At 46.6% G+C, this 27363-nt stretch overlaps 1 protein-coding gene across 1 annotated transcript; it reads right to left on the reverse strand.

Annotated features, from left to right (window-relative positions):
* Positions 1 to 277: 277 nt before the first annotated feature.
* Positions 278 to 14040, reverse strand: IRF4 (interferon regulatory factor 4). Its single transcript, XM_062617774.1, has 8 exons — positions 13591 to 14040; positions 12915 to 13101; positions 12061 to 12149; positions 11356 to 11497; positions 9291 to 9398; positions 7724 to 8077; positions 3889 to 4001; positions 278 to 2113 (listed from the first exon to the last, which is right to left on the reverse strand). Exons 1-8 carry the CDS (start codon positions 13792 to 13794, stop codon positions 1970 to 1972), a joined length of 1341 nt encoding a protein of 446 aa, XP_062473758.1. The 5' UTR covers positions 13795 to 14040; the 3' UTR covers positions 278 to 1969.
* Positions 14041 to 27363: the final 13323 nt, after the last annotated feature.

The following is a 27363-nucleotide window of genomic DNA, read 5'->3' on the forward strand; positions in this document are numbered from 1 at the left end:
TGCAGGGCTCTGCTGCATCATCCATAGTCCAGGAAGCCAACAGCCAAAGGGCAACCTCCTCATTTTCCCTTTTTCTACTAACTGTAGCTAATGTCATAGGCTACATTTTTGTAAGCAAAAATACTTACCATTTGACCTTTCTCTGCACTTTTGGCTTAGAACACAGTTCCCCATAGACTTAGCCAGCAGTGCTGCCCAGGTTCACAGCACAGAATCATATGCGTTAGATTTGCTGTTAGATTTGTCCCACGACTGAAAACAACACATACAAATCGAGTTGGTAGGGAATAAGGACTTTATTCTAAGATGTGAGCTGAAGCGTATGAGCATATGAAGCAACAACCACTAGAAAAAAAGTGAAAAACACATCAAATGCTTGTATCGTACCAGTTCAGTTTGAACACAACAGTCCCTTTCAGTAAAATGTACGCACAGGCCAAAAGCATATGCAGAAGCTCTGAAGGTCACCTAGAGCAGTGGTTTTTCATGTTTAAGAAAGAGGTCTCCCCTAAGAAAATCTTTAAGCCAGGAAAAACACTTCAAGTAACAAAGTAAAAACGATCTGTTAATTCTGCTTGGCACTATGGAGAAGGAGGGGGATAATATATCCCAAGAGAGTATGCATCTGTAAGATGTATAAATTTAAAGTCCCTAGAACACAAGTCTGCTGCCAGACCAAGTACCGGTTTTTCTTCCTCATTTAGAAAGTCAAGTGAAGTACGTCTGTTAAGCATGGGGAGATCATGTTCTGGAGCTAGCTACTAAGAGCACACAGCCTGCTCGCCAGCGAGGAAATTTCGCCAACATGCATACCCAACAGATCTCTTCTCTTTGTCTTTGTAACAGCACCTTATCATCAAAAGCTGCAAATCGCATCAAATTCTGTAAAATTTTTGAAAGCAAATGTTAAAACAAGTATTTCCTTGACTGTCTTAATACAGGAGGCCAAATGCTGCTCTCCTTGATCTCTCCCTTCACATTCATTTCAGTACCACTGGAAGAAAGCTCCAAGTGCACACAAAGAGCAGAGCTGGCTCTGTATAAGTCAGAGATAGTGCTTATTTTAACCTGGCTTGTGCATGTGACATAAAAAAAGGGCTAGCAGGACCATTTCTGTGCTATTTTCAAGGTCTATCAACTTAATTCTAATGCATACATATATAATGCATAGTAGCTTTCAATTAGAATAAAAATGTAATTTATTTCTAAACCTGCTCTTTGGGACTCTAGAATTTTAGTGGTTTATCCACTAAATTCACAAGTATTTTGAGTTGAACGGTCACTTTTATTAACACAGTACCATAAAAGCATCACCTTAGAAACTGCTATTATGGGGGCTAATCCAGTAAGAACAGCGGCAGCAACAAAATTCATTGTCAGGACAAATGTCAGTCAGGCACTAAAAAAAAAAATACGCCTCTGAAGAATTGCATTGTTTTTAAAAAAATACACTGAAATATTCTATACAAGAATATAGGCATCACACGAATCCAAATTTATAACCACTTACATGTATCAGCTGGTCTCAACAAACCGTCTACGTTTGCTATGCACCTATAGTAGCTACAGTTTCAAATTGGGAACACCACAAATTTATGTACCTTCCCTGAGATCGGTAATCCAAAATAAATAGCCCTGCAAAGGTAACAGTGTAAACACTGGATTTAAGTCTTCAGTAAGAATCAGTCCTCAAAACCCAAGGAGAACATTAAGCAAACGTAAACATAGCAATCATTTCGTCAGTTTTGAGTAATTCTCAGCAAACAGTGGAACCTATGTGAGATGTAGCATCCAAACATTGGAGACCCATCATTTGTATCATACAATATGGTTGTCCTAGTTCACTTTCCTATATTGAACCCCTGAACGCTTCCAGCTGCGATGTGGATCTCCAAATCGTGATCCAGCTCTGCTCCTCCACTCTGCATAATCCTTACAGTGCCTTTAAAAATACTCTTTTCTGAGGATCTTATTCTTGAATAGAGGAATGGCGAATAGATCTGTGATAATCCTCTGGACTAGCCACAGGTTCTGGTAAATCATAGCCTCTCAGAAGATGTCCACTGTTTTGTTGAGCAAAGTAATACAGCTGCCTGGCAAACATTGGTTCAACCTTAAGAACAGACAAAATGTTAATCAGACATGTGACAAAATTTCATCCTCCTCATCTTGGTTAATCACAGAGGTTCCAACCTAAAACCAAGGCAGGACAAACCAGTTCTGCTTACCAAGACAGGAAAACTATCTCAGTAGCCTCACTATCTCTGCTTTAAGCTAAGCCTTGCCTGCTCTCCTGCCAGGTGCCTTTCTAAACTGCACACACTCCTTGCTGCCATGACTTTCATTTAGAAGGGCATGACCAGTGACACAAACAATGTATTAGCAATGGCAGCCCTTTAGCCAGCCCCTGAGTGATGCATATAGGCACACAATGTCTGTGGCCAGTCGTCCAAATGCATATGCAAAGTGCTGAAAGTCTCCTTTCCTTGTAAAGTACTTTGAGGACTGAACTCTAAATGCTGGTGCCCCCAGGTAGACTGAGACACATTGCCAAATGACTCTGTGAAATCAGACTTCAGTCTAACACCAAGATTACTCTTGTTTCTGTCCATTCAAGCTGATGAGGAATCTGTTCAACCACCCAGAGAGGTTTGCATGATTTAACGCTGCCTTCGCTTCTGTCTCTTCAGAAAGCACTGCTCCACCTCAGGGCTTTGGGCTCTTAACAGCAAATATTTAAGTTGCACACTGAGAAAAAGCACCTGAAGCTCACCTTATCCTTGGGGATAAACAGGTTGGGCAACTCGTCCCCACAACCCTCTCCTGCTGGTCAGCCAGCCCCTCCATGTTAAGATATGGGCACCAGTTTGGAGGAAAAATATGCTGTCTCTTGTTCCCATCTCTGAGAAGGGATCGCTGCCTTGGAGTAGGCCCACCAATTCCCTTTCACTTCCTTTTGTCTGTATTTGGAAGCAGCTGAGCACCTTCTGTCCTGCCATGAGGGAGATGGGAAGGCAGCGAGGCAGGTGAGCCATACAGCTCCTGGGGCATAGCTGTTTGGTGGGACCATGGAGTCCCACCACCCCACAGGCTGGGACAGCCCGAGAGACTGAGGAGCAACTGGTAAGGGGGAAGCAAAGCTCTGGAGAGAGCAAAAGGTACACAGAGAAGCTGCCAGGTCAGGAGCTGAAGAAGGGGGTTGGAGAGGGGATGCTACAACGGAAGGATGGAAATCGGGAAAGCCAAAAAGGGGACAGGAGCTTTCAAAAAATTAAAGACACCAGTTTTCTTCCCAGTGATTCAGTAAGTTGAGCCCTGCCACCAATGTCAGCATTATCACCTCTCTTGTGGTTTTATGGGCCAATACAGCCAATTTAGAAAGTACCTGGTGTCATCACCCTTTCTCAGACCGCATCCTGAAAGACCAACTTTGAGTGTGTGCAAACTGTGGTCAGTCAGCCCATGAGCTTTCCAGCTCCCTTAACCCTGAAGCTGCACAGGCAACTTCTGCATCCTGTAAGGGCTGAAGTCCCCGAGATGCAAGCTCTGGAGCACTTGGCAGCCCAAGGTGCTGTGCAACTTGGATGGTGATGACAATATGGCCCAGCTTTTCCAGGGTACCTTTCAGCTTTAGATTTTGAAGGGATGTGCAAGAAATTACGGATGATACTTATGCTCTACAGAGAGGGAAATCAGGTCCTCAGCCCTACTGAGGACTACCAGTCAGTCCTAGGCAGATCTGGGGATTCAACCCTGGTCTGGAAGGTGCCACATTTCCAAGAATTTATTACCTCACTCAGCACCTACACAAGGTAGAAAAGCCTGACTGGCAGACTCATATCCTCCACGGAATATGCTTCCTTTAGGTAAGGCAGAAGTCCTACTTACATGGGCTGTAATTAGCTTCCTCTGCCTTTGCGGATCTGGAAATTCCTCCCCAAAGCACAGAGCCACCTGGTATCTCGGCAGCGGACGTCCATGGTGAGCAAAGGCTTGCAGTTCTGGGAAGAGAGAAAGAGGCAGGTTATGGTTTAACCCCAGTAGGCAGGCAAGCACCATGCAGCTGCCCACTCACTCCCACCACCAGGATAGGATAGAAAGTTGGAATGGCAAAAGTGAAAAAAATTGTGGGTTGAGATAGACAGTTTAAGAGGTAAAAACAAACAAACAAACAAAACCCAACAAACAAACAAAAAAAAAAAGAGACAAAACAAGACAAAGAAAAACAAGTGATGGAAAAAGCCATCGCCCCCATCACTCACCACCAGCCAACTGATGTCCAGCCAGTCCCCAAGCAACAGCAACCTCTGCAACCCCTGGCAAACCTTGCCCACAGTGTTACTGATGCCCACAAGGTCATACAGTAGGGATTATCCTTTTGGTAACCTTGGGTCAGCTGTCCCAGCTGTGTCCCCTCCCAGCCTCTTGTCCACTCCAGCTTACTTGCTGTGGGGGTAGGGTGAGAAACGGAGAAAGCCTTCACATTGTGCAAGCACTGTTCAGCATCAACTAAAACATCCCCGTGTTATCAACGCTGTTTTCAGCACAAACCCAAACCGTAGCACCACACGGGCTGCTATGAAGAAAATTAACTCTGTCCCAGCCAAAACAGGTACACGCTGGTAAGAAAGACTTTGGATGGCTGAGCTCTAAATGGATGACCCTGGAGGACAGCAGGAGGAGAAGCAACTCCAGGGGAGGATAAAGGAGGTCAGGTAAGGAGAATACACTGAGTTTGGAGACTTTCCCACAGATTAGGGGGAGCTAGGCATAAAACTGCAAATTCTCTATTTGCCTTGCCTCACAAGTCATTTCATATGTACAGACTGGGATGTCTTCCAATTGATGTTTCTATTTGGCCTCAACAGCAGAACCTTCTGGAGCAGATGCTGGCAGTAGCTGGGACCCACTCAAGCAGACACCCAACAGCAGGACTGAAGCCAATGGCTTAGTAGACCCAGAGACTCAAAGTACTTCAGCCTCAGCTAGACACAGACATGAAGCCACTGTCATCACTGAGCCTAGAGGGGGATGGGGAGGCAAGGGAAGGTGAAGGACCTTATTTAAGCCATGCAGAGGGCTGGCAAAAGAGCCTGCATCTTCTGTGCTTCTGCACTCTCTTCATTAACGCACACCCTTGCACAAAGGGAAAATTATTCCAACAGTCAAAGTGTCCCCTATGAAGGATAGCAGGGGAGGCCTTCGTAAGAGACTTTCACTGGGACCAAAATCAGTGTTGTGTTTTAGACACTGTATATCCTTCCAGAAAAGAGAAAATTCCACCTATGTAATATCATCATTAAAGTCTGTGTTACATGCAGTATTTCTACATAGTTGATTGGTAAAGATTTCATTTTAATTTATACTTCTGCTCATGCTTTCTGGAAAAGGTTGAAATTAATGTTAAACCCAATGTCTTATAATGAAGCAATCTTATAATGAAGCTTTTCCCTGCTATACAGGGAAAGTCTTTGAACTTTGCATAACAAATGCATCTTTCCCAAAATACACTCCTGCCATTTCTACTCTAACTGCAAGCTTTTCAGAACAAGGTATCAATGCAGTGACTACCACAGAGTGTCCCAACCCTGATTTGGGACTACTGGTCTTACTGGGAGGGCTGGTTGCAGCTGTAAAACAAGGGACAGCTCACTTAGAACACAGAACATAGCTCTCCCTACAGTCTCCACCAGAACCCCCTAATAAAAGTGCTGTGGACTTTCCAGATGTATGTCAGAATAGAAGAGAGATTTTCCATGGATCCCTGCTTCCCTCTGTGTTGCCACAGGACCAGGCAGGATGATCCATCAAAGGCCAGTCCAACCATACCGATAACAGGGAACTTCTTCCACCTTCCTCTTCCCTCCTGTTTCACTTGGTCTCAGCAATTCTCCAAATCTCGAACACTTGTGCCAGTGCCTCCTACTCTCCACCCAGCCCAATTTACTGTTCATTACACAGTACTCCCCAGAGACCATCCACCTGGTTTCTGACTTACTGCCATTTTAGTCTTCTCAACAGTACAGGATGCTCAACACAGGCCTTGATGCTCTGGTGCAGTTTGCACTGCAGGATAGAGCTCCTCAAAGGGGTCCACCTAGCTGCAGTCCATAGCAATTCTGCATCTGCCCTTTTCTCTGCTGTCCAAGATTTCCTCCCCTGGTAAAGATCTCCTGCCTCTCTTCTCAGGGAAGGCCCAGCTTGCTGACTGGGGGATCCCTAAGCTTGTCTGAACTCTGGGACCTCAGTATATTCAATTAACACACAGATGTGATTCACCCATGGCAAGTCACAAACCTAGCTGAGCATCAACACATGCAAAACCTCACCTTGCACACACCACAGACTATGACTCCAACCACATGCTTGGGTTTGCACAGGCATTGGTGCGTAAGTAATTTAGGAGGGGGAAAAAGTAACTACTGCGCTTATCTTTGGGGTTAAGTGTCTAAAAAGAGATGTCCTGTCAACCGTTTGGAAGAACCCAGAATACATCTGAAAAACCACCTGAGAAAAGGGAAAGGGATTTCCAAAACCATCATCAGAGACAGAATTACATGTCTTCAAATTAGCATGTGATTGAAGCGCAAGCCAATACCCTGACCTCAAATTCCCCTTTCTAACTGTCAATTCTCACATTCACGTGAGATTTCTCTCTTTAAATGCATTTCTTGCCTGACCATTTTGCTAGTATGGTGCATCAACCCTGGAATATAAAGTATGCTAAAGCTCTTGGTTTGGGTTTGATGTTTTGGGTTTTTTAATTCTGCAGGGCATTATTGTCTTGAGACAGTCATGCCAGTGCTGATGCTCTCTTCTAATGGGAAAACATAGCTAACCACAGGCACATAGTTCACATATAGCAATGCCACACACCTCAAAAAAGGGGCAAATATCTATTCCTGATGTCCACACTGTCCTCTGGAACACTTACTGTCTCCCACCAGCTTCCCTGGGTGGAAAGCTTTCCTCCCTCTAATCTAACTGATCAGAAGTGCTGCAAAGTGGGGTTGAGGGTCTGCCCATTCCCTCCATAGGCTGGAAGGGGAAGGCACAGTCCTGAAGTGTGCCCTTGCTGCTCTGTACTACCCTGTGCAAAACAAGACCTTCCCACAGAGCTCTGGAGAGGTAATGCACATCCTTCGTAAGAGTACTAGGGAATCCTGAAGCTCCAGGAGCTCTGCTCCTTTTTACCCCCAGGATATCTTTCAAATACTGCAGAGCCTGAAAAGAACATTTTCTACTGAAATTCTTGAGGATATTTGTACACTCTGAGCAAGATCTCAGGCTCTCTCTGGGTCAAGTTGAGGCATTGCGAGTGCTGACAACAGACCTACCCAGGACTTACTTACACTAGCAGATCCAAGATCAGGATTCACTTTCCTGTCACTCAGTTTGTGGAAAGACTATTTCATTAGGTTCCTCCTTATGCTTCTTAAAGATAATGTGAGGTTTTGGGTGCCACCAGCTGAGCATGAGTCTGCTCCTGCTTGTCTGTGCAGGAGTACTGAGCAAGCACAGAGAGCAAAATTTGACAGGAATATTCAGAAGTCAAACACCCCCTGACTATGCTTGCCCAGAAGAAGTGAGGGGTAATTCTCACTGTAATTCATAAGGTCACATTAAAAGAGCACTTCCGTAAAGCTCTCACCGTAAAGATGTCACCCATAGAGCAACCAGGTGACACTTCCAGAAACCATATCAAGGCTGCAGAGGGAATTACCTGCTAAAAACTGCTGAGTATCAAAGAGCTTGCATGTTTGGTCCCTCTCCAGCTTGTTGGGTCGGTCACTGCAAAGAGCCAGAGGCCCATCCCAGTAGATCCTGCTCTGGCAAAGTCTCTTAGCATAGAGGCCATCAGGCGCCATCCACAGTATTACTCCTCGTTCCAGGTGGTTCAGTAGTTTTTCTATGTTCTTCCTCTGGCCATTATCCTCTGGATAAGGAAAGATAACTTGGTCCAGGCTGCTGACCTCATAACTTTGGCCATGGGATATCCTACAGCCTTCAGGACTAGAAGTTGTCACCTCCTTTACCAGTATTTCACGGTAATATAAGCAGATGTGGAGTCGGCAATCTACAAGGAGAAAGAAGAAGAATCACTGTGATACATTAGTATGAATGTTTTATGTTTCAGATCTGTACTAAGGCCAACAGACAAGTCCGCATGAGATAGCTGAGCCTGGTGGACACAACCACCCAGAAGCTCACATTAGCAAAAATCATATAAAGAAATAAATACTTCTGGGGTATGGCAGCATTAATGGTGCCTCATTTTATTGTAAGGGCTACTGATGTGGGAATTTGGTAGGAACTAACATCCCACAAACTTCATATTTCAATTTTTTCCTCACGTTTTATCAGGAAGTAGATGTGTTTCTCCTCAGATTTTGCATAAACGAGGTTTCTGCACAGGGGACCTGCAAACCTGCACTCTGCTGCCTTAAGAGAAGCTACTGCTGGCTCCAGCTCCAACAGGGCTATACCCAGAATTCCCAGCCTTACTTTCAAATGGCCACTTGGTCGACTTGGCTTACCTCTCAGAAGTCACACAGAACTGTATATATACACATGCTTCTCTGTGTGTGTTTAATATACGTATGTATGTAAAATACATAAAAATACGTGTGTGTGTACAATATATGTTTATATATATACCTATACACAAACACACACACATACATACAGACCCTGATTCAGGAGAACAAGAAACCTGCCAAGCATCATGTTATAGGTTTATTCATTATTTCTGTAAAAAACACATTCCTACACCTCTTCCCAGAGTTATTCACAAAGTCCCCCAGCACCCGGATGTCTGCAAACCTGTCTGAAGTAACTTCCATTTTCTTTCCCAAATGCCTTACTTTCACCAGGAATAATGAAGCAGAGCAAGGCCAGATGGCACCAGCAGGAGCATAGAAAAGTATCCAGCTACCACCATGTTTTGTGGGAGCTCCTCCCAGATAAGAGAAGTCACTGACCCCCCAAAATTTCCAGACTCCCCTGGGAAGGCCTGATTTGGTGGCTCACCAAAGCAACCCAGCAACTAACACCATGAGCGAGAGAAGCACTTCCATAACTTTAACCACCTACATCCCTTGGAGCTGGGGCTACGTGTGCTGAAGTATCATGGAAAACAGAGGCTTAAGACCATACACCAAATCCATTCATTAAAGAGGTTCCTTTTTTATTTTCCTTTACATCAGAAAGAAGAGATGGTGCCAGGACAAGTCAGAAATGGGAGTCTCTTGCCAAGCTCCTCAGAAAGCCCGGGGGGTGACGGACCTTACCTGACAGGGCGAGGGCTTCACCAGACCTTATGCTTGGCTCAATCGGGATGCCAGGAGCCTGAGACTCAGGAGGGGCACAAGCATAAAAGGTTCCTGTCACCTGACAACCTGTTTTCACAAACAAAAGTCAGTGACAGCTGCCTAAAAGCTAAAAGAAAAGTCTGGGGAGAGGTCATAGCCATGCAAAAGGGAGATTTTCTGGGTCCACCAGGAACGTTCTCTTAACCCTTTCTTAAAAAGGACCTATTTCCCAATTATTCCAAATATGCCAACTTTACCAATCTCTCCAGATGTGATTTGAGCATTTTTATTTGGGTCTGCCTGAAATAATCCCTTAACATTTCAGTATTCCTCCTAGTCCTTTTCTCCTTATCTAACATGTTACTATAGAATAATACATTATTCTAATTATTATTCTAACGTATTATTCTATAATACATTATAGAATGTGAATATATAAAAATATATATAAATATATATAGACTGTATTTTATATAGAATATACTATAATATGTATTATTCTAGAACATATTATAGAATAATACATTGTAATATATTTTGTAATACATTATAGAATAATAGCACAGAATAATAGCATTATAATAGCACAGAAATCGTTTACATTTTTAATTACACTTCAGTGCTCTTAAAAGTAGCCTGATGAAACAACTAATTTCATATAAGGAATTTTACTAAAGACTGGTATAACAATATAGCTGGAATTAACACTCTTTTTAAAAGTAGGGAAGGAAAACCGTGCTACAAGAGATTGTTAGGGTTTTATTACTAGGACTACTAGCAGACTGCTTCAAGAGATGCCTTTCATTAATTGGATTATAACATGGACAATTGATGTTTTCCTCTGTTTCTTAATGTCAGTAGAAGTCTTTGGAGGATGATGCAAGTGACTTGCAGGCAAGTGCACACTACCTTTCCCAGTGGCAGGACCCACCACGATCAGGAGCTGCAGCAATGCAGATACAAAACACCCACACCTCTAAGCACGTTTTAGAGCCCAGTGAGAAACCCAATACCAGCCAACAACAACTGCCTCCAAATTCAGCAACCTGTGTTTAATTGCTTCAGAGGATGTACTTCAAGGCAGAGCTCATCCAGCTTGCTACCTCCCATTTTTATTAGCAAATAGCAAACAATTGTGCCTAATAATTCCAGTATGCTGCCAGCAAGTGTTGCAGCGCACTAAGCATTTACTTTTTAGCAGACCAAAAGATTCCTCTGCACCAGAACCTCTAGAGAGCTGTCCTCTGAAAATGCAGTATCTGCTCTAAGAAGTACTTTTTCATTTCCCATCCTTTCCTGTCCTTCTGAACCAGCTGCTTCTCCTCATAATGCAAATGCCTGCATTGTCAGCTGAGTTATCTGCAAGGGTCTACAGCATACAGTTCCCTTTCTCTTATGTTTTATCCCCTGCAGGCTTTAGCACTGCAAATTTTCACGATTCAGGCTTTTTCCTAAGGATGCAGAGCTTGGAAAGCCATGATTATGTTAGGTTTAGTACTGTGAGATCTCTGGGGAATGGAACGTCCCTTTATTCTGTTTCTGCTGTACCAGCCCCAAAAAAGACTCAGTCCATGACAATTTGTCCCATTTGCTGCAGCACTAAAATAATAATTTCATCTTTCCTCTTGGGAGAATAATGCCATTCTAATCCACAAGGCTGGAGGGAAAACCTCACTGATGTGTGCCTCAAAAGATCCAAAATCAGAAAGCAAAGCTGAAGAACACATGTTCCCATTTGAGGTTTAGCAGCGGGTTGGTTGAATTCTTATTGCTCAGGGCTTTTGAGACAACTGAGGACTTTGGGGGGGCTGACTTGTATCAACTCAGAGCACTGCGTATGCCAGAACATTGCCACCACACATATGGTGGCAATGAAAGCAAGAGCCAGGACAAATGCTCTTGCCATGGACAGCGTAACCCTCCTTTTGAAAGGAACCCAGCTACTTCTGTTAATTCCAGTCAAAGCCACGACTAAGAAAACTGAAATCTGTGGTCCTTCTAGGTGAACAACCTCAGCAAACAACCCTAAACGGGAGCCTCTTACCATTTTCACAGCCGGGCCCTTGCCAGTGGTGACTGCGAGCTGCGAAGGGGACGCTGGCACACTGGTAGGGGATGTCAGGATGTGGCTGCTCTGGGGCAAACTCCCTCCAGTTCCGTTCATGGGGCACCATGTAGTTTGGTACCTATTCAATTTAATGAGATATTCTTTTACTCAGCAGCTGTCAAAACTAATGCTAGGCATTACATCAGCTTTCACATCTCAGCTCCTTGATTTTCTCTGCCAAAGCCCATGGAGGTCTAAGCATTGCCCAGGCTACACGCCTGGCACCTTGCCACCACCACCAATGAGGCTTTCAAATGAACTTCTCACCACTGGTGTAAATAACAAGCAGGGTGGAATAACAAAAGGCAGTCAAAGCATTGCTGGTAAATGTCTGCTTGGAAGAGCAAGGCTTCATTGGGTGCTCACATTCTGGCACCAAAAGAATGGCAGTGCACTAATATCTATCATCCAGCAGAAAACAGCTATTACTCAGGGATAAACACCACCAAGAGAAATCCATTTTGCCCTGTGGCCTCATATGACATTAGAAAAGTTGCTTCTCAATTTCTCAGTTTTTGTAATAAAGTTTCTTCCCAAAGAGAACTAGAGAGCCACGCCAGCAAAGACAGACACAGCACATAGCACAGAAATGATGCTGCTCAATGTACAAGCACCAAGTGAAATGTGTAACTGATGCCATACCTGAGATGGGAGTGAAGTGTAAGGAGATGGTATTGGAAACGGGTGGTTCATCATTAACGGTTGCTCCTCCATGCTGATCTGTTTTGCACCTATGTTCACCAGAGGGATGAAAAAAAATAATGTCAAACGCATCTTGAGGAAACCCAAAACTGGCACACTGAAGACAAATCCATACAGCCTGCCTTTGATCAAGAAGAGGACTAAAGTGCCCTCCGGCACCCACTTGGGACAGGATTCCCAGCCCTCAGCTTGCAGGCAGCTCCAGGACGCCTTCAGTCCTGCTGGGCTCTCCAGTGCCCCACAGGAAGGTGCTGCCGGACCATACTCAGTGTTCCATGATGTCTTCCCCAGGCTCTCCCAAGTCTTTGCCTCCGGCAAGCCCAGTCTATCACTGCCCCCGGCCTCTGCCCAGGAGGCTTCAGGCTGAGCATCCCTTGCTCCCAGCAGTTACCTACTGCTCAAATCACTTCTGCCCTTCCCTGTATTCAAAACCTAGATCCAGCAAGCCATTTATTTTCCTTTTAGCCTGTCCCTTGAGCCGCTCGCTTGGCTCCCGCTACACAGAACTGGCAGGGAGGCTCCAGCTGAAGGAGCAGTTCCCCCAGCGATGTGAAGGGCGCCTGTCTGCATCTTCTGCAAGGGCTCCCTTTCAACACTCCCAACAAAATGCCAGCAGTCCTCCTGCAGACATGGCCTCTGAAGTCAGAACAAGCTGCACTTGAGCCCTGCATTCTGGCTCCTTAAAAGACTTTAAAAGCCCACAGGGCCATTCCACACAAGCACACTTCAGTCCTCATGTGCTTACAATGAGATGTATTCACACTCTGTTACACAGGGAATTTGAGATGCTTTACCTTTTTTAGCTCCTTCTGGCACTATTCTGTACACTTTATAGGGATCTGAGATGTCCAGCTGGCTTCTCTCTACCAGTTCTTCAAAGTCATTGCTCTTGTTCAAAGCACACCTTAATCTTGTCTTCCAAGTAGGGGGATCTGGTTTATCAATGCCCTCTCTGAACTTCCCTTTAAAAAGAGCCCAAGCCTGGAAACATTTCAGATAATCAAAAGAGCAAGAAAAAGAAGAAAAGAAGAACAAAAGAAAAAAAGAAAAATAATCATCTACAAGGTACAAGTCCACAATGCTTGAAACAGCATCTATATCTGTGCATATATGTGCATGAATTTACTCCCCACATGTTTAGGCTAAGAAAAAAAGGAGCATGGTAAAGCAGGAAAAACAGTTTACCAGGCACAAGAAAGGGGAGAAAACAATCCAAGGCAAATATAGAAATGGATGTGCCATAGTCCCACAAGCATTTAGCTCCACACAGACTGAAAGGGCAGACTTTCTCATTCTGTAAACATGGGGACATCAGGGCACATCTAAGGGCACAGGTCAGGCAGTGGCAGCCACAGGCACCCAGCAGAACCAGGGGGCAAGGATGGGATGGCAAGGAGCCACCGCAGAGCCCCCGGGCATCCCTCCTACCCCAGCTGTGCCCCACAGCCTTGACCCCAGGCTAAGCCCTACCTTGAAGAGGGCAGCATCCTCCTCACGGTTGTAGTCCTGCTTGCCAGCATGTTTCCAGGGGATGCGGAAGATGCTCTTCTCATCGTTCTCCCACATTAGCCCCGGGTACTTGCCGCTGTCTATCTGGTCGATCAGCCACTGCCGGAGTTTCCCGTTGCCACAGCTCACCGAGTTCATCCCGCACTCACCTGGCTCCAAGTTCATGCCACTCGTGTCAGGGGTCGGGTGGGGGGTTTTGTGGTGCCTCACCAAGCCCACCGCTCCACACACACCCAAGCACCAGCTCTCTGGCGGGCTGCAGAGGAGGGGGAGAGGGGCAGGAAGGAGGGAGAGGAAAACCCACAGGTCAGGTGATGGACTAAGTCCCCATGCAGCAGCTGGCCAGCACTCCCCAGTCCCTAGCACCACATGTATCACTCCAAGCAGCAGCTACAGAAGGCAGGGGGGCTCCAGGAGAGCCCCAGGAAACAGAGTACGGAGCCTCAGGAAATTGAGAACAGCCCCCCTGGCCTTCCCCACTGCAGACTTTGACAAACTTCCCCCCCTGTCCTGACACTGTTCTGCATGAACATACAGGGGCTGCCAAGATTCGCATCACAGGTGACATAAGGCACAAACCCCTTGTCCTGCTCAGAGTTCAACTGGGCTTTTTACTTTTTAATGAAAAAGGTAAAAAATTGCATAAAAATAAGGACATGACAGTGCACATCTGTAACATTAGACACGCACACACAATTTGGAGAGCTTCACACACAGTTATGATTTATACGGCATCTAACTATAACATCAAAGTAGTTTTCACAAGCTCACTTACGCAAGACACATTTGAACACATGATGTCCTATACATATCTACCCCTCCAACTGCTCCCAGCACGCATATGTAGCAACATTCAAATCTATACATAGCAAATACCTAAAAGTGGAAAGACAGCAACCCACAGAGCCCGGCATAAGGGCACTGACTCTCCCCAGGCACACGGGAGCTTGCAGGCAGCCACCCAGAGCCCTACCCACGTGCAGAGCCCTGGGAGCTGCGCAGCTCTGCAGTGATGGGCACCCACTGGAAAGGTTCTAACATGAGGACCTCAACACCAGTGATGGGGACTTGGCGTCAGGTTTGTCTCCCCGAGCTTAAAAGGCGCCCAAAAGCTTAGTTTGGTGGGTTCTTCCCCCCCACCCCACGCACGATCTAATAAAGTGATTCCTCACCCACAGCCTTTGCCTATACACACAGACACTTTGAGAGAGCCTTGTCCGACAAGCGCACACTATTGGAGCAGTTAGGCAGCTCTGCACCCCTGACACCCCTCCTCAGCCGGCAGCATCCCCCCAGACACCAAACCCGGTCCCCGAACTTCTCCCCAGGGTGCCTGCGGGTGGCGAGGGCCGCGGCTCCCCCATGCAGGGAACCCCTGCAGAGACCCCCAAAAAGTTCTTTCCCCGTCAGGCAGAGCATGAAGCGGATTCCCCCACACCCGCTACCGCGACCCTCCCCAGGACAGGAGGAACCGGCAGGGCCGGTGGCTGGCGCGTGCCTTCCCCTTGGGAGCAGAAAACAGGGCAGGTATTAATTACTGTTCTGCTTTAAATTAGGGGGCAAATCCTACAACAATAATTTTAGAAGAGCCAAACGGCTCGCTCAGGTGCCGACAGCCGCGGGGGAAGCGCACCCCGCGGGAAGCCGAGGTGCCTGCATCACCCATCCCTGGTTTTCTTCCCCGACTCGTCGGGTCCCGCTCTACCGGAGCGGCCGGGCGGGCGGAGCGCTGCGGCGGCCCGGGCGGCCGGGGAGGGACCCGAGGGGACCCGGTGTGTTCCGCCGCCGGCGCTTACCTCTGTGGCGGAGATGAGAGCGGACAGGGGCCGCTGGCTGCCGAGGCGGCTGCTGAGACGGGGCGCACCGCGACTGGGCCAGCGGCCCCGGGAAGTTTCTTTATATGATGGAGGGCGTCGTGCCCGGGGGGACGGGGCGGGGGGGGGGGAAGGCGGGCCCCGGTCCGGAGGTGGAGCCGGCGGAGGGGAGCGGGGAGTTTGTGAGCTGGAAAACATTTGAGGCAGTGACACATACCCGTTGCTGGTAAACAGGCGCCGCGGGGCGGGGGGGGGCGGCGCAGCCCGGCGCCTTCTCTGCGTCCGCGTTGGGTGGTTTTTCTTTATAAATCTATACAGACAGACACACGTACATAAATAACGTGGGGAAACTCCTACCTGTGAGAGCCAGGCGGCTTTTACTGTAAAAGACCCAGCGAGCTACACCCACCAGAGACCTGGTAGACGACGCCGGCCGGGCCCCGGGGCGGCTTGGGGGCACGGTGGGAGCACCCACATCCAGGGAACCCCTGCCACCCAGCCTAGCTTCGCCCAGGCTATCGAGCCGGGGTCGCGGAGGGGTGTGAGAACACACCCCTGGGGCGAAGGAAACCAGGCGGGCTCGGGAGCTCCTCTGGCGACCCGACCCCATGCTTTGCAGGCCGTGAAACGGGGGGTAAGGTGGGAGGCAGCGAGCCCCGAGGAGGCGGCCAAAGCCGGAGGCGAGGGCAGCCGGTAGCACCCTCCGCTGAGCGCAGGGGATGCTGCCCCGGGAAAGCCCGTGTTAGGTACCGGCCCCAGAGCCAGGGTGGCTGGTGGGTAACCCTGGCTAGCCTGCCTTCTGAGTCCCTTGACTCAGAGTGGTGGGAGTCAGGGAAGGAGGGTTGAAGGAGCGAGGTCCCGGCTTGCATGAAAGTCTTTCGGGTTTCAAACACGTTTGGTGCCACGGCACTTTCTTGTTGTTGGTCTGTTTGAACGTCTCCAACACACATCCACATCCTTTCTGCTGTAACGTATCAGATCAAGAAACCAGTCATTGCGCACCATGCTGGCAGGCCGCCGAAGAGGAGGGTGCACGCGGAGTTTAGGATATTAATTGCAAATCTTCAACGCCATCTTCTGAAATTTAAATGTAATTATCACCACGTTTTGAGGGAGAAGTGAGAAGTGCAGGCGTTTTTAGGTATGAGGTGTGTAACACCATCCATCCGCTAAAGAAAGAATTGCAGTGCCTATCCGAAATCTTCTCAGTCACGAGTAAAGGCACCTTTGAAACATTAAAATACATCTTTGAGATTGGAGGTGACTGCCACCAAAAATCAAGACGAGCAACCACAGCTTTACCAAAACACATCTGAAAGGCTTTCTATAAAAACAATTTCGATCCCTATGGGCAAGACTGTGTGGTACTCAGGGCACCAACTGTAACTTCATTAGGTATAAAACCATCTTGAAATATATCACTATAAAAATGAGCACTTTTGATGCCTTCTCTCTTTTGCAGCTTCTAAGACAACAGATTCTGGGACAGTGTGAAACATGCAGATTTGATCTGCATTAGGTCAAAATCCTTCAAAGGAAAAAAAAACAAAACCACAAAAACAAAACCCAGAATAGTTGTTTTTGTCCAAAGAAATCCGTGTATAGATAGAGGGGTAAATGGGTTACGCATTCAGGAATCTTTAAGAGAGGAGAAAGTCAGTCATAAAAAGCCCAGAACATACATATGTGGAAAACTACCTGGCTGGGTGGTTGGTTACTGTCCTTGTGCAGCAAGAACTCTATTAGAAAACTATCTCCAGTTGCCTCAATGTCAGAGAGGATGCTTAAAGCCAGAACCCTGCATGCACCACTCGGCCTTTGCAAGTTAGTCTTCTCATGAGTAAGACATGCTAATCTAATTAGCCTTGTTGACTTCGTTACCTGGGGTTTCTGGACATCAGCCATTTCCATTTAAGCAGGAAATGAGAATTATTAATTAAAAAAATGAGGGCCCACCATTTTGGTCTGTAAAATAGAAAACTCTGATCAATAACACAACTGCAGTGTCTGCATTAAATGCTGCAGCAGTGTGCCGGTAAACTTTCGTTGGGTGTTTTTTGCATACGCTAAGAGACAATTCCACCCTAGCTGGCTTTGCTGGTGGTCAGAACACTTACAGCACCACATAGCCATCTGTTTCTAGTGATTTCCATGCCATTGCAAGTGCCTGACCCTTCAAACCTTACCCAAAAGCCCCACTGCCTTCATGGAAGTTTTCAGTGTGACTTCAGATGACTGAAGGCCTCTTGTGAAAGCGCGCTTGCTGCTATTTAACCACGGCAGTCACCACTGGGCCCCTGTTTTTCACACTCTTAAGGTCACACTGACTAAAGGCATGCCAGGAAAAGTGACTGTTTCTTCTCAACAGTCGCTCACAAACCCTCGGCACATAGAAAGCTGGCTTCTGCTTTCACCAAGCTCTTCTGTAGTCCCAGCTGACTCACCTGGGAATTGCACCCAAGGCAGAAAAGCAAAGAGAGAGGTCAGCTCAGACCAGCTGTCAGGGGCTCTCTGAAATGGGTCCCTACTGAAAGGTGCAGTGCTGAACGAAAGGGCAAACATATTAAACACTCTTGCACTGGGAGGGTTGTGATGGTTGCACTGAACATCCAGCTGCTTGCAGCTCCGGTAGGAATGTGCTTGCAGTGGCAGGTCCCAGTGGGCAGTAAAGGTCTGGTCCCTGCACACTCACTGCATCCCAGGGCAGACCCACCAGTGAGCAGAAGTGCAGCAGTGAGTGGGCTCCTTCCCCAGCTGTCCAGTTCTAGCCTTGGGTGAAGACCCCTGACCAGGGCTCTTCAGAAACTCAGCACAGCTTGTGCTGAAGCTCTTGACAAGTGACATTGGTACATGCATTTTCAGAAGTGGGTCAAGCCCCTAGAACTGGTTTTGAAAAGCCCACAGCTGCCTGTCTACATCTTTAGCTGCCCCAAAACTTCCTTGAGAGATGTTTGAGGACTCAGCACCTTGCTATTGGCACTGTTTTCCACTGAGTGCCTTCTTCCCTTAGGAAACCTTGAAATTCCTGGTTGCAAGTCCCTGTGAGAGGATGCCCTTCACTGCCCAAAACAGAAGCCCAACTCAGACCCCAAGAAGTGGCACTATTAAAGCCTCACAACCCCATATTTCAGTCAACAGCTCTACTTGAGTTCATAAGTCACACAACAGAAAGATTTTCGTGCCATAGATGGCATTGATGGAATTCAGATACGCCATGGAAATTTGGGCGAGATTCCCAATTACCTTGATTTATTCCAGCAAAGCACTCACTCTATAAGCAGTCTCACATGAGTTGCAACAGGCAATTTTAAGCATCCTCTGTTGTGGTAACTTCTGGTGTCATAAGCACTCTCTTCTCATTTTGGGGAGGGTGTTTGCAATTTTCTCCATTTAAAATAGTGACTCCCGAAACAGTTATTAGCCTATCAATCATATAACTTCCATATTACCAATTACACAGTCATTTTAAACTGTTAGAAATAAAGCAAACCGGAGAGTATGGCCACATCCTTTTAAGCAGAAACATCACACAGTCCAACTGTGATTATTTTGCGTGGATTTGGTGTTCGATGTTTTTTTCTTTTCACGTAGTTCCCCTCTGCTTAGTAACCAAGAATATTTCAAACTGCCTTTCATGAGGCTGCCATCATGCCTCTGTACATCAGCCTCTGCCTGGGACTTAAATAATAGCCTTTCTCTGCTTTGAAGAGAAAAGGTTGGCGTGTGCATCCAACCAACACAGTGCGAAGCAGCAAAGTGCTCTTCCCCAGTGCTGGGTTGCCAGGCCAGCTTAGAAACCCTGGGTTGACACCTTCAGCTCTTCAAACCGACAGCAAAATTCTTATGGACTGCCCACTCCTTGGGGAAAGAGGCTCTTCTGGGCAAGCAGCAGGCCCTTGGACAACTAGTGCTGGGCTCATGGAGTTTGTTTTATAAAACAGGCACTGAAGGGCTGTGTTGCTGGAACTGGGGGATGAAAGGCTTCAGCAGTGTAAGCATTGCTGCCCTGCCAGCTGCGGCCCAAGGCACTCAAATCCCATCAGTCACCTGAAGGGAAAGGTCATACCATCAATGCCTGTTGCATTAAGAGCATAGAAATTCAGCAGAAAACAAACACCCTTGCATTCCAGCCAGTCCTCAGAGATCAGAAGGGCTGGATGCAGCCAAGCTTAATTTGTGATTATAACCAGTTCCACACTCTACAACTGGTTACATTCAATAGGAACTTTCACAATTACAGATTCATGAGCAGTGTGGTTTATTGAAGCAATGGAAATGCAGATTTGGAATTGCCACTGATAAACTCACATACTGCATTAGTGCTAAAATCCAAAGATAGCCAGTGATTAATCGAGCTCATATGGAAAAATAACCAATTGGGTTTTCATTAAGCTTAGTTCCACCCAGGTATCATCCAATGTAGAGGTGCATATCTTACTAAAGAAGTGTCCCTGGTCTGGGGAGGAGAGGAGCATGCCCACCCCCTTCCTCCCACTCCCACTCCTGGAGGGACAGGGAGAAGAATCGAAAGAATGTAACTCCCATGGGTTGAGATAAGAACAGTCCAGTAACTAAGGTATAACACAAACCACTGCTGCTGCCACCAGTAATAATAATGATAAAGGAAATAACAAGGGAAGAGAATACAACCGCTCACCACTCACCGAACGATACCCTGCCCGACGGAGCAGTGAACTAGCCCTTCCGAGTAACTCTCAGTTTACATCCTGGGCATGACATGCTGTGGTATGGAATACCTCTTTGGTCAGTTTGGGTCAGGTGTCCTGTCTCTGCTTCCTCCCAGCTTCCCCTCCTCCCTGGCAGAGCATGAGACTCACAAAGTCCTTGGTCAGATTAAACATTACTGAGCAACAACTAAAAAACATCCGTGTTATCAGCGCTGTTCCCAGGCTGAAAGTCAAAAACACAGCACTGCACCAGCTACTAAGAAGGAGAAAAAATGACTGCTACTGCTGAACCCAGGACAACATCCCAAACATGACCAACAAAACCCACTTACTGCATTTTGATCAGTAGTTAAGTCAATCTAGGGAAGGTATCTCACCAGCATTGACAACTGGGACTGCTCCAGAGGTGGTACCCAATCTAAATGTGATTTGTTACAGTGAAGAACAAGGTAAAGGATGAATTGATGCACTCCCTCAAAAAAACTCCCTTTTTGGAGTGTGGGACACAGAGGGAGAGGGCCAGATTGGCTGTTGCAGGAGTAGGAAAAGGATGCATCCAGTGATGGGGCAGTTGCCACCTGGGTGCATGGAAGGGGGTGAGACCCCTGGGATCACTCTCTTGAATCCTTTCCTCCAGCAAGGAAGAAGTGAATTTCCAGGTAGTTGGGGAGCACAAAGCACTGGCTAGCAGGTTGGTTGATTCCTGGAACATTTTGATCTTGTCAAGAACCTGTGGCTGGATGACACCCCAAGTGTTGGACATTTTGGGGGAATGCTGTGAGATATCCATGCCCGGGGAAAGGGAAGCTGCTGATGTGACCACTCTTAAGTATTTTTGCTTTAACCAATCTTTGCTGGCTTTCATACCAGCATAATGTGAATACTGTTATTTGGCTCATTTATATCCAAGTTCAAACCCACATCATTTCCTGGGTTCAAATAATCAACTTGGTTTTGGGGTTGAGGTTCCACTTCAAAGAAACTGATCTGCAGGGAGCCCAGTTAAATCAGAAAATGACTTGGAGAGGGAAAGGACTAGGGTGACACAACAAGAAAAATCACTGAAAACTAAACACTGAACATTAAAAAACCCACAAGGCCTATGCTGTACATGTATTGCCCATTCTGCTCCCACTTCCTACTGCAATTCTCAAGTATAAAACTGTTTGGGTTTTCTGTCCTTTTGAGCATCTTTGTGAAAAGCAATGCAAAGCTGGAATTTAAATGATAGAGAAAAGAACTCAGAAGGGAGGGAGCTTTGGGAAGTTTCACAAAAACCATAGATGTGGCTTTTGCTGAAATTTCACTGCTTTAAAGAAACTGGGAGGGTCTCCTCTTGTCTGTGGCCATTGCAGAGTGGAAATCACTTGTGCCACATACACCCTTGTGGAAGGAGATGTTTCAGAGACCATAGGTATAGCATACCCCGTATAATTTCAAACATGATTTGGTTTCATCCTATTTTGATTAGTGAGGGGTAAATCCTCAGCCTGGACTTACTGAGCAGATGGTGATGAGATGCAGATGGTTGTGAGAAGGAGGTGGTGGCGATGGTCTAGCAGTTTGTGTTACCTTCTTCTTTTTGACAGACAAAAAAGGAACTCACAGCCCCAGAGGAAAAATATTTAGTGAGCAAGAGAAGCTATAATCTAAACTAGTTAAAGAAAAAAAATCCACTTATTAATTGCTTTTCCTCAGGCAGAAACACAAATAACCTGACACTGTTTTTCTGTTGAGGAGAGACCTGACTCGTCGTTCACAGCAACACAATGCAAGTTTGGCTGTAATCTAGAGAGAGTGAATGTGAGCCCTAAATGAATGTACAGTAGTATTTCACTTTGAAAAGAAGTGGGTCAGTCCTATTAGATGTGCAGAAGAACGATTTAAAAGGAAACAAGTCTTTGTAAACAAGTATTTCAGTGAAGGGTGATAGCAGGGAATAGCAAGTACATACAGTCAGAATTTCACCTGCTAGCACTGATCAGTCTAGCACATACATAAACCAGCACATGCTTTCTGGAAGTTTTAATAACATGAAAGGCCTTCATCAGCTGCAATCAAACATCACTTTACAACACAGTGCCAGATGAACCACTGGATCCTCAGCTGCCCTAGGCTAGTCTTTGGTGCAAGCTCCTGCAGGGGGGAAGTCACCCTTCTTCAGTCCTGTGACAACTGGGATGTCTGTGTTACAGTCCTCCTTGCCAGGAGGGCAAGGCCTTGTAAATGAGAGATAGTGGGAGCATGGAGAGTGCTTGACATTACAAAGGGTAAATAAATTGCTTAGAGTAATCTATTGCTCCTGGGATGTCAGTGTCTTTTGGACTAGAGCATCTTTTGGTACCATGGTGCAGGGCAGAAGGAGCAGTGTAACCTGGCTTCTCCTCCTCACTGATGCTTGATCTCCCCAGGCACAGGGCCCAGTGGAACAAGGAGACTGTAGCAGGGCTCTTCAGTGCTCACTTTGCACCGTGCTCCGCACAGGAGCCAGCCGCATGCAACCTGCCAGGGAAGAGGTGGAAGCTGGAGGCGCAGGTGTTCTCCAAACAGCAAGCTATTGCTGGGGGAGAGCGATGGCTGCATTGCTCCTCAGCTGGCTGTGAGGCATGCTTCTCACCCGCGGCTGATAAAGCCTGATGGAGGGAGGTTTAGGGATGCTTCGCCTTCCTTGGAGAGCCCAATGGCACAGTGCTTATACAGTCATATTTCCGTAGATGCTGAAAGCATAGAGAGTCTGGAAAGAGCAAACAAAATCTGGGTGACAAAGGATAAAACTACTAAATGTGAGGGGAAATACACAAGAGCTAAAATGTTACCAGAAGTCAGGAGGAAACTTCACAACATTCTGTCCGCTTTGGAAATGTCTCCCTGAACAACGAATATGAGAAATTATAGTGACAATTGGTTATTACATCTCCTCCTACCTTTCTCCACCCTAGATCACAGCAGCTTTTGGTATCAATGCATAAAGGAGGACCATGGTAATTGTAGCAACTGTCAGTGGTCCTGTCAGGAGAATAGCATTTTGGACCCAGTGAAGCTGTGGTAGGAGAAAAGTCATACACCAGGTGTTAGTCTGTGTAGGTGCTGCCTGCAGAGGGCTTCCTATGGGCAGCGCTTGGTTTTATACTGCTGGCTTTGCCGGGGCATAAGCAAAGCGTGCTGGCCACAAGAAGAGATTTGCAAAGGTAGGGTGGGAAATCCTCAGCGGTGCTGGGGTGCCACTTTCCTTTTAGTGACATAGGAAAATCTCCCCCTTCAAACACGTTGTCCATCTCGCTTTGTTCCACCTGAGCACTCTGAACTGCGCCTGGCAGTTGATGCTGTCCCTCGGTGCCACCTGAGGAGTTAACAGCTGCAGCGACTGTTGACAGCCAACGCAGCCTGGATGCCCGATCTCATGAACTTTTGTACCAGGCGGCTCTTTTCTAATGGTGAAAAAAGAGAGAGATCTCTGCATGCATGGCTACCTTGGTTAGCATGAACAGGAAGGGTACTCTGAAGGGTGACTTAACAGCATGGGCGAATGCTTCTCTCCTGAAGCAAAATCAAGTTTCTCACAATGCCAGTGATGCAAGCCTAGCCATGCACTTCTGCTGAAGGCACTGCATGCTAGGAAACACCAAGAAGTTCCATCACCCACTTTGCACTGCTCGTTTTGTTACATAATTCATGGGTTGTTTTCCTTTTGGCGAGGGGATAGCATCAAAAAAAAACAGTACCTTTTAAAAACAAAACAACCCCCCCAAAACTGTCTGTTGTGATTGCTTACAGCAAATGCAGTTCTGGCTGTGACTGAGTGGGAAGGCACCGTGTGTTACTGGTCCAAGCAAGATGGCATGGATGACATGCCACTGGTTTTCTTGCAGCACCTCAGGCCCATCATGGGGCAATTCATCCTTTCTTATTACCACCTCTGGACATTCAGACCTACCAAACTCAAAAGGCCTCCAAAATCCCCTTGCAGAGCTTGCCAGCTCCTATGCTTGAGAAGTATCCAGTGGTTTCTGTAAAGAGCATATTGTCAAAGCTGCTAGATTCTTTTTTAAAGCTTCTTTAACCCTTTTTCTTTCACGGGTGTTTAATCCTTGCAGCTGGGAGAGTTTATTTGTGATGGTGCAACAGTATGAGAAGCAGAGAAGCAGTGTGGCTTCATCTTATGTAAGGCAAAATCCTGTTCCATCTCTTTCCTACTACGTTAGCCTTTGCTCCGTGCCAGTGCTGCAGATGGCTGCCTTGAGAAGAGAACGGGTGGAGGAGGGAAGGAGCAAAAGCCACTTGGTGGCCTTAACAAACTGCTACTCAAAGCACCGAAAGCCAGATCCTGCTGTCACGGAGCTCAGGAGGAGTTTCCTACTGGCTTCACTGGGGTAAAGTGTCCGGGCCAGGAGCTGCCTGTTGCACAGGGACAGACAATCCTGGCCCTGCCAATGCAAGGGGCTGCCTGCTGCTATACTGCCTGAGCAGCCGTGAATTATGAGGTTTCCCTCCCCAGCTGCAAGGCAATGACTTTTTAAAAGACTTTTTGAAAAGGACAGACAGCAGCATTTAAAGGGATGCGGACAAAATTCCCTGCTGGCACAGTGCTGCTTGAGAAATGGTAAATGCCCCACATAAAATGGCACACGTACCGAGGCTTCTGAAGCATCTCTTGGGTCAGAAGTTTACTGGCCTGGTTACTTCCAAGTCTCCACAGCACCGGTAGCAGCATATTACTAACAGCAGTCCCAGGACACAGCTTCAGTGATGTTGTTCCCTATCCACCTAAGCTCCAGCCTGAAACCTAGACCAAGATCTATTTAATGTATAATGTATCTCAATATATTAGAAAAAGTAGTGCCTAGATACTCCAGTTTGGTATAGGTGTGCATTTCCACATCAGACAGTCAGATAAAGTCCTCTCTACTAAGGACTGGGAGAGCTTCAAGGGCTGGTGCTTAATTTTTTGCAAGGCAAATGATGATCATATGATGTTGTTGGAGAAGCACCAGTACAAGCTGTCCTCATTAGGGGAATAAAATAAACAACAGGGACAAGGAACTCAAGAACATCATTATTGCTGCCCAAGGCTCATTTGGGAACCCATGTTACAAGGGCTGCTCTAGCTCTGCTTGGGATCAGTTCTTTCCTCTTCCCTCAAAGGTCCCCTTCAACCAAGTTCCCATAATTTTGATGCTTGCCAGAAGTTTAAAGGATCCTCTTGGGAGCTCAAAATCTATAAATTTATACTTTAAAATGCTAGCTCACATTTCCAGAGCACAGAGGCCTTTCAAGGAAGGTCCGTAGGGCAGAACAGGGTGTTGCAGCATGGAAAAGTGATAGAGTGGTACCAGCAGAGTGGCAGCAGAGTGTCACCTCTGTCTTCAGTTTGTGAAGGCATAAAGCAGCTACAGTGCACAGGAATGACAAGTATAGGTGCCTCCAGTGCCATGGGATGAGGTGTCACTAACACCACAAGCAAAGCTATTATACCTGCAGTACTAAGAAAAACCTATTCAGCTCAGCACACACTTTAATGAACCTCCTCAGAGCTTAAGGGAGCAGAGGTTGTCCACCTGCAACATCATCTTCCAGCTACATTTTATGGCTTCCTTTCACCACTCTGTGTAGATAGATAGGACTTTAAAGTACAAAACATCAGTACAAAGAATGGAAATCTGGGCCTAACTTCCCACTGGTCAGGAGAACATCACATGTCAGCATGGTCTCATGTAGTCTAAGTCTGCAAGTCCTAAATCTCATCATAGAATTCCAGGTGGAAGAGACCCCAAGGATCATCTGGTCCAACCTTTCTTGGCAAAAGCAAAGTCTAGAGAAGATATCCCAGCACCCTGCACAGCTGAACCTTAAAAGCGTCCAGTGTTAGGGAATCCACCACTTCCGTGGGGAGATTGTTGCAGTGGCTGATTATTCTCATTGAGGAAAACTTTCCTCTTGTGTTTCAGTCAGAATCTCCCTGAGAGTAACTTGTGCCCATTACCCCTGTTTTCCCCATAGAATTCCTTGTAAAAACGGAGTCTTCATCTTCTTCGTAGCCACTCCTTAACTACTGAAATGTGGTGGGAAGGTCTCCCCTAAGCCTTTCTTTTCTCAAGGCTGCACAAACCCAGCTCTCTCAGCCTCTCCTCATATGGCTTCCCAGTCCTTCGATCATCTTTGTGACCCTTCTCTGGACCTTCTCAAGCCTGTCCATGTCTTTTTGCATAGCAGGAACCAAATCTGAACACAGTATTCCAGGTGTAGCCTAAGAAGCACTGAGTGGGATGATGACTTCTTTATCTCTGCTGGTGATGCCCTTGTTGATGCAACCCAGCATCCTCTTGGCTTTCTTCATCACAGCTGCCCACTGTTCTAAAACATTTAGTTTGTCGTCCACCAGGACACCCAGATCCACAGAGCTGCTCCCCAGCCAGATCGATCTCAGCCTGTGCTGCATTCATGGATTGTGTTTTCCCAGGTGTAAGACCTTACACTTGTCCTTGTTGAACTTCATAAAGTTCTTGTTATTTCACTCTTACAGCCTATCCAGGTCATCATTCAGGATGACTCTCCCTTCCAAAGTGTCCACTTCCTGCTCAGTTTGGTACCATTGGCAAACTTGGTCAGGCTACACTTGATCCCATCTTCCAGATCACTTATGAAGATATTAAACAGTGTTGGGCCCAAACTTCTCTACTGATGCATTCATGCTTTCCTCATATTCCTGGTCCTCACTACAAGTATTACAACAGCTGTAACCATGGTACTGCCAAGTACAGTTCACTAGGAGCCAGTTTGTCTATATGCTCTGGTCTGAAACAGTCACCTTGGTTAGTCATTGTGTTTTCATTTTTCGTATTATTCTTTTCTTTTTGGTGCATTAAGTTACAGTAGTCAATGTAATTCTCAAAGAAGAGTCCTTCTTTCACCTCTCTGTTTACACACAGTATCAGCCATCTTTTCTGCCCTCTCAGAAAACCCAGAACAAAAGCTTAGCTCTACCACACTATATCTTTCTCAGGAAACTTACACAGTTCCTGAAAGTCCCACCTAATCTTCCTTCCATCTCCCACAGGCACTGCTATTTGCTTGTAAAGCTGTTCCCTCATGCCCTTTATTATAGAAAACCGACAGAACAAGATCAAAACCTTGCTTAGCTTTCCTCTAAAAACATGATGCTTTTCTGTTCACTGAGCCAGGCCACTACAAACCCCATTGAGATCAGGTTATCTGTTATGACTGTTCACCTTCAG

The sequence above is a fragment of the Pezoporus occidentalis genome, unplaced genomic scaffold (genome assembly GCF_034315485.1).
Source record: "Pezoporus occidentalis ecotype Australia unplaced genomic scaffold, CSIRO_AGI_Poc_V1 ctg2, whole genome shotgun sequence".
In the NCBI taxonomy this organism is placed as follows: Eukaryota; Metazoa; Chordata; class Aves; order Psittaciformes; family Psittacidae; genus Pezoporus; species Pezoporus occidentalis.